General features: G+C 32.5%; 1 protein-coding gene across 1 annotated transcript; it reads right to left on the bottom strand.

The window, feature by feature from the left end:
* On the bottom strand, positions 1 to 4,668 carry LOC120176502 (synaptotagmin-3-like). Its single transcript, XM_039182930.1, has 13 exons — positions 4,533 to 4,668; positions 2,916 to 3,014; positions 2,765 to 2,815; positions 2,566 to 2,689; positions 2,201 to 2,319; positions 2,012 to 2,113; positions 1,847 to 1,921; positions 1,633 to 1,709; positions 1,271 to 1,520; positions 804 to 1,178; positions 582 to 710; positions 361 to 501; positions 1 to 107 (listed from the first exon to the last, which is right to left on the bottom strand). Exons 1-12 carry the CDS (start codon positions 4,641 to 4,643, stop codon positions 373 to 375), a joined length of 1,641 nt encoding a protein of 546 aa, XP_039038861.1. The 5' UTR covers positions 4,644 to 4,668; the 3' UTR covers positions 1 to 107; positions 361 to 372.
* Positions 4,669 to 8,416: the final 3,748 nt, after the last annotated feature.

The following is an 8,416-nucleotide window of genomic DNA, read 5'->3' as shown; positions in this document are numbered from 1 at the left end:
TCTCTCGCAGAGGTCGTCTTCCTATATTTCTCATTACATGTTTTATCCATTTTATCCTCAAATCTTTAAATTGTTACTGCAAAACCAATTTACATATGTTATACTCCCTCCGTCCCATAAAAACCGTCTCTTGATGACTTTTAAAAAATCAAAATTTTTAAACTTTGACATTGGTTATTTTAAATATTTTAAATAATTAAATTTTATAAAATATATATTTGAAAACTACTTGATTGAAGGTTTTTAAAACATATTTTTATCATTTATAAAATTTAAATAATAATTAGTCAAAGTTTAAAAAAAACATGATCAAGAAAAAGTCAATAATAGACCGTTTTTATGGGACAGATGGAGTAATTCATTTCCTATTTGTCAAGCCGTCGTCCATTTTATCACGGCATGTATCACTCCGTTCTTCGAATCGATCAGGTGGTATTTCTGGTTTATCCGGTCGTTATGGACGACGTCGATAAGATTGATATCGACATTTTTGAGATGTTCCTACATAGCATACGATGAAAGTAGACGTTGAAGTTATAACGATGCAGTGAGAATTGGGAGACAGTCGCATGCATGCGTACCTTCGATCGGAAACTAAAGCCTGTCCGCTTGCTCATGACTTCGATATGGATCTTCTCGTTTAAAGGAGGTTCCTCGAGCATGAAGTGAAACTCTTCGTTCCAGACGGGATCCCGGGTTCCCTTGATCATCTGAAAACACCAGAACAGTTGGGCCGAACGGTGTTAAGCTGAGAAAATAAGTTGGAAAACGAACAAAACACAATGCAGCCGTCAGAGGTTCACCTTTGTCCTTTTCGTCTCTCCTCGGAGAAAAACGACTGCGTAAGGGTTGTTGTGGTGTTCGCCCTCGACGTCCTCGGCTCCTTGAACCAGAACCGAAAGCAGACCTGCTCCGCTATAGGCTTCGCTTTTGGAATATCCCCCGTTGAGTCCGCTTTCCTTTCTCCCGTATCCGTCTTGTGTCCCTTCTAATTTGATGATATCTTCCCTAAATGGGGCATACGTTAGCTCAACCACAATCTTCCCTCTTTGTTTCTTATCTCGAGGATCATAACTATAAGTGTGCTTCAGCAAATCGAGTTTGAATTCCTTCGTCTCGTAGGGAGTAAGATGTTTCAGGGGGACGAACTGCATTCCGAGCCGATCATGATTACCGACCTGTAAATAATTTGAATCGTTATTTAGATAAAATCTCTTTTTATCATCCAAAGTTTTGATTCTATAGTGAAGTAACCCAGAAGGCGAAAAACCTTGTCCCAATCGAAGACTTGCAACTGAAGAACTTGAGACTCGGAGTCCTTCACGATAAGCTTAAACTTCTCGTTCCATTCCGGATTCAAATTCCTCTTCTTGATGGTTGTTTGCTTTGCCGGCAGGCTCTCTCCGGTAAGTTTTAACTTGACGTAAGGGTCCGACGTCCCAAGTAAATCCTTCTTTATGAGCTTTTGCGCCCGCACAACGTTTACATGTAGTATTCCGACAGGCTTCTTTACAGCCACTCTATAGGACAATCAAATCGAGAACACGGCCATAGATATAAAACTCGTTATATTTCTCGAAAGTTCCGTAAAAAAACGAGTAGATACTAATGTAATACATAATAGAAACTTACGTCGCAGAATCAAGAATCGGCATCTCTAATGTTTGCGGCCAGATGTAGAGCCTTGCGACTTGCCGTTTAATTGTTTTCTGCAGGCAACTCGATCAGTTAGCGAACTGCTCTTTAAACAGAATTCCAAGTACACAAGCAATTCAGAATTGTCTTAAATTCAGACTGCAAACAAAGTCCTATACTTTTTTCGTATTTCAGATTACCGGTACGGTACCTGGACAAACTGATAAAGTCCGGGTATAGCCATAATATCGCCTCCGAGTATGTTCATCCCGAAGTCTACATCAGGCTGCAGACAGATAGCAAATATAATTGTCGGAAAACCATTGTAGCATTCATCTATACTTACGATTTTCGGTGTTCGGAAAGTTTTACTAACCTTCTCGAGGAGTGATACCGCAACGGTTGCAAAACATGGTAAGGTAGGTACAAAAGGTTTCAAAGTAATCCGTGGTGCCATAAATATTTGTAAATCGATCAACTGCGAAGCATCATAATCAAACTACCGAAGAAAACAGAAAGAAAAAGATACATTCGTCTTTCGATTCTTTCTTTAGACTCATCTAACCTGAAGGGTGACTCGGAACGACAACAGCTTCAATGCCAAAACTATGTTCGGATTGCCGGCCCATCGAACTGCTGGTTCCAAGACTAGTTGTTTCTCATTTGTTTCAGAGACTTTAAGACCTGAAAATCGAGATTTCCCGTGCTTAATCATTTACTTGTACTATGATATGATTTTGGTGAACAAATCAACATCCATTTCTTTCAGAAGAATTCAATCTTATTCATGATTATTCGAGTCAAAGATCATAATGCAATTACATCACACTAATATATCGGATTAGTTCAGTAACCGAGATCGTTGTTTGATGCTATCTTCGGCATTGAATCTCATTACAGTGAATAAAGTAAATATTGAAAAGGAATTACCGTGAATTTCCGGAGGAATGGTTCCCAGACTTAGATGATCATACTCGAAGGCTTCTATTTGAAACTTCCCGAAATACTCGGCGATCATGGGTTCGGTAATGCTTTTTATTTGTGCACAAATTGCCTGCAGATTGAAGTAAAACTCTGAGTTCATAACGTGATCGAAAATCTCTAAACTGTTTTTAAGTCATCAAACTACCTTATCGAGGTACGGCCACATATCGGTAACAAACTTGTTCAGCCAATCCACCTGCATTGTTATAATAAATTACCATCAATATACAGCTCGAGTAAGAACAATACAAGTAATTTAGAACTTAGATAAACAATCATAAAGTTTGAATGCTTACTCTCTCATAATCGGGACGTTTTACCCATAACGGAATATCCGGTAGAATATCAAGCAAAGCATCGTTATCTAGCTCGTAAATCGACCTCGTAATTGGTTCCTATACCAGGTGGTCCAATTTTGAGCTTAAAACTAGAATACATTAGCTGGAAATTAACATCACTATCTGCTAGCATGCCTAGTCTGCAAATAAAAGAAAACAATTGCAGGAGGAATTCTGTTTTCTAGTTCGGAATTCGCCATCACATCTTCCGTAATTTTTCGGTTTCGAAGTACTTCAACTTCCATCAAACCATACCAGAAATAGAGAAACTTTTTCCTATCTTAAATCCATAATTGTTCAACTACTTGAGCTGTATGACAGCAACAGAACAGCTAGAGGCAGCCATACCATATGATCAAACATCAACTGAAAATGAAAATTAGATCAAGTGCATACACAATCACAATCAAACATTAACCGAAACTCGGAATCCGTCATCACGTCTTTAATGAATTTAGGATAAAATCTCCCAGTTTATCCGTTCGAACGAAATCCAACGATCGCCGAATCATCGGAAAAGTCACATCCTCCATCCTAACTTGACAATTCACATCTCTCCATCAACTACAACATATATGAAACCAATGTAACATCTAGAGGCATAGTTCATTACCTAATTCTGCTACATTACGATTGCATTAATATAATTGACCGACAAAACCAAATCAGAACAAGTGCAAGCATGGTTGAGAAATCATCCAGAAATAACATTAAAGAAAGAAAATTAAAGATGGTCCATATCCAATTGATTTTCCAATTACTTCTCTTATTAGCTTAGGTCCTATACCTTAAAGAACAAATAAGAGCCACATATTATTCTTGAGCACTAAAGGAAATTAAAGTCCCACTTTTCTTCTAATTGCTTGAGTTTGACAATCACTTGGCTTAGGTTCTACCTTTAATTCTCCACTTGTATAATATATATATATATATATGAAGGAACAGTTCACATCGTGTAAAATTTTGTAATTTTACATTTTTTTTAGATATTAGATTAGTAAAAATAGAATGTTGAAATTAATAATATTAAATAAAAAGATATTCATTGAATAAAAAACAAGAACAAATATCTTTTACACTAATTTAAGATCGTGAGATGAGTAAAAATGGACGGTTGAGATTATATCTTTTATTTTTTTCAATAAATATCTTCTCATCTACTATCGTCAATCTCAACTGTCTAATTTTACGTTATTAATTCAAGGTAAAACTTTAAAGTTTTTTTATAATATAGCTAATATATATATGTGTGTGTGTGTGTGTGAGAAGATCGCAGAAATCAGAGGTTTAAAGGCATCAATGAAAACCCAGATGGAATATAAAACCTCAATACAAAATACTAAGAAGCTCATAATGCAGCATTGTTATATCTAATCGAGTAACAGTAAAGCATTAAACCACGGCAGAAGAAACCGAAAAAGGAAAACAAAATTTAACATTTTCACAACATCAATGAAGAAACCAGCAAATACCCAGATTCAATCTCAATAAAAACAACAAGAAATTGAAGGAAAAAGAACATGATCGACAAATTCCCAGAAGAAAATTTGAGGGCGAGGTGAATTCACCGCTTACCTTTACAGGTTTGGGCTTAGAGTAAATGAGGAGAAAGAATCCAACCAGGAGTCCAACGGAAGTTCCAATCCCAAAGCCGATGATTCCCAACAAAGTGCTCAGAAATCCCATTTTCCCCCAGGCTTGGATTAGCTTTCTTCGAACAGAAAAATATGAATAGAAATGGAGATGGCTTTGAGGACGAATGAGGGAAATAGTAAGAACAATTGTTTTCAGAAACGTAACGAAGACGAGGAGAGAAACCGCCAAAACCTTAACACTTTTACGTTGGACGAACTTTGACTTTTCTCTTTAAAAAAGGCTTAATTATAAAATAAGTTCCCAAACTATAACAATGTTTTCAAAATAGGTGTCCAAATGTTTTCCAATTCATCCAAGTGTTTAACGTTACAAATGTTATCACTTTAGGTGTCTCGATCATAACATATGTTAAATGACGCTGTTAAAGAACACGTGTCACCTTTGTAAAAATATAAAAATATAAAAAAATTATAAAAAAACTCAATTTTTAAAAAACTTAAAAAAAATCCTAAAACTTTAAAAATTTTAATTTCAATTCATATACCTACACAGGAAAGGAAAGCAAGAAAGGGGGCTGAAAGGGAAGCACGAAGCGAGGGGATAAGCCGGGGGTTGTTGTGGTCTGTACATCTAAGATGGTAACATTTGTAACGTCATGCATTTGGATGAATCGAAAAAAATTTAGACACCTATTTAGGAAAAACGATGTAATTTAGACAATTATTTTCTAGTTAAGCCTAAAAATGAATTTTTGTGTGATTGTATTTGAATATATAAACGTTTATTATCAAATGATTAAAAATTATCTTAGATGTTATTTTGTATTTATTCGAGATTAAAAAAGAACATGGTATATATGAAACTTATAAAAATAAATAATTATTTGGTTCGTTGATACTCAAGGATTTCTTTCTATAAATATTAGTAGAATCGCGGAAAATATTACCGTAATAATTTTTTAAAAATAAAGGGTTAACTACACTGATGATCACTTATGTTTGTGTTTTATTCACTTTTGGTCATTGATTTTGAAAAACATAAGATATGATCACTTTCATTCTTGTTTAATTAAGATATGGTCACTTCCGTTATTGTTTACTTAAGATGTGGTCATCATGTGTTAACTGACATTAACAATTAGCAGAATATGTGAGGTGATAATTGGTATAATAACACATTTGATCCATTTTATTTACATATTCTCTCAATTTAGTCATACTTTTAAATAAACTTTAACATAAAATATATATTTTTATATGAAAATAAAAATAAAATAGTTTTAAATTAAGTTAATAATAAAATATATTTAATAAGTTAATATAAAATATTTTTAAGCTAATATATATAAAATATTATGGATTTAAGTGTTTATACACTAAGATACATAACATATACACCATGTTGTCTACTTTAAACCAAGAAATCGTTTTGGCTTAATGGTTAGATATATATTTAGTTTTTTAGGTGATCAGGGTTTGAATCTTTTTTGCCCTAATTTGCTTTTCTTTGTTCTCTTTCAATCAGAGAGTGACACATGCCACTATTTGATTGGTGGAAATAAATATATTAAATTAAAATAAATTAGTTCTCCAATCAAATGGTGACATGTGGCATCGTTTGATTGGAGGATTAAATTTATTTTAATTTATTAAAAGTATGACTAAATTGAGAGAATATGTAAATAGCATATATCAAATGCATGATTATATCAAAATATATAACTGATGTTAACGACAATTAACTCAGGGTGACCATATCTTAATTAAATAAAAACGAAAATGATAATATCTTATTTTTTTTTGAAATCAGTGATTAAAAGTGAAAAAAATACAAACATAAATGATCATCCATGTGGTTAACCCAAAAATAAAATATGAAACACTTATCACTATTTTAATTTCGTTTGCATTTTTTTAATCGGGATAAGGATAAGGCAATATATGTTCAAATATAATTATCAACTTTTCAACATTGAACGCTCACCCCTGACGTCTATGGTGCTCGAACTCAGGTCCTCAAGGAATAACAACAATTCTTTTACCACGAAGACCGATTGTTTTGTGCTTGTTTGTAATTTTTAAAACACATGACAATAATCTTAAAAAAACTTAAATAAATATAAATTATTAATTTATTGAATTAGTCCAAATCACTATCAAAATGAGAAAATATGTTAAGTTAATTAAAGTGGAAATGCCTCGTGAAAAATATTCAATATTTTAAATAAGTAATAAAATTTAAAAAATGTATTGTGAAAATTTCATGATATAATATTTGGTATCAATTGATTTAAAAAAATGATTAAATTTAACCATCGATATTAGTCAAAGAGGTGAATTGATAAAATTAAGGGTAAATTATACGTTTACTCACTAAACTTTACCATCTTTCCTATTTCACTCACCGCACTTTCAATTTTTTTCAATTTACTCACTGAACTTTAGACATTAAACTTTTTTGGCCACTCAATCATTTACTCAGTAACGGGGCACTGACGTGGGTTGTTTTAATAATAAAACATGTCACATATTCACTCACTAAACTTTACTCTCTCTCCTATTTCACTCACTATACTTTTAATTTTTTTCGATTTTAATTTAACGGTGTTAGAAATTTAACAGTCGAGTAAAAATAAAGTTCAATGTCTTAAGCTCAGTGAGCATATTGAAAAAATTGAAAGTAAAGTGAGTGAAATAGGAGAGAGATTAAAGTTTCATGAGTAAGCTTGTAATTTACCCTAAAATTAAAGTATATCCGCTTAATTGGATGAAAAAAGAATTTAAGGACTTAATTAATTTTTGGGTTAACTACACGGATGATCACTTATGTTTTTGTTTTTCTACTTTTGGTCACTTATTTCAAAATACATATGATACGGTCACCTTCGTTCTTATTTAATTAAGATATGGCCACCACGAGTTAAGTGTCGTTAAATATTTCGGTATAATCACACATTTGGTCTATTTTATTTACATATTCTCTCAATGTAGTCATACTTTTAGTAAATTAAAATAAATTTAATCATCCAATCGAATGATGCTACTGTCATTGGTACCACGTGTCGTGTCATGAGTCACTATTCGACTGTAAGACTAACTTTATTTTAATTTAACAAAGCAAAATAAATTGGTGGAAAATAAATATATTAAATTAAAATAAAGTTATTCCTCCAACCGAATGGTGACACGTGGCACAACACATGGCACCAGTGACACGTGACTTCATTTGATTGGAGGATTAAACTTATTTTAATTTATTTTGAAATTAGTGACCAAAAGTGGAAAAACATAAGTGATCATATGTGTAGTTAATCCTTATTTTTTTAAAAGGTTTAAGGCTTAATCATAAAATATGATTCATTGATTTAACTAATTTGAAATATTTTACTAAACTTTGATCAAATATTCATTCATAACAATATTTTAAAAACTATTTAAATATATAACACTATTTAAATATTAAAATAATATAAAAACTAAAGTATGTTATAAATATATATCATAAATAGGGAATGGCATGAGACCCGAATCCGACATGTTTCGACCCTTCCCGACCTAATCGTGTCAATTTTTTTTAAAAATTTCGGGTTTGGGTCAAGTTTTTTAGAGGTTGTGTTCAGGTCGGGTTGGGTTCGGTTTAGGGTGAAAATACCCGCCCTGACCCGATCCGAAAAATATTATTTTACCTTATATATTTAAGGGTAATTGTGATAATACACCTTTCTCTAAATATATTTTCAATTAAATCCCTATTTTTATTGAATAAAAATAATATTTTTTTAATAAATATATTATTTTGGGTTGGGTTGGGTTCAAATTTTATCTCAAAAAGTTGGGTTGGGTTTGGATTGGTGGAGGATGTAA

The sequence above is a fragment of the Hibiscus syriacus genome, unplaced genomic scaffold (assembly GCF_006381635.1).
Source record: "Hibiscus syriacus cultivar Baekdansim isolate YM2019G1 unplaced genomic scaffold, ASM638163v2 tig00112249_pilon, whole genome shotgun sequence".
Lineage (NCBI taxonomy): Eukaryota > Viridiplantae > Streptophyta > Magnoliopsida > Malvales > Malvaceae > Hibiscus > Hibiscus syriacus.
Note: the sequence above shows the minus strand (reverse complement) of the source record. Positions and strands in the feature narration are given on the sequence as shown.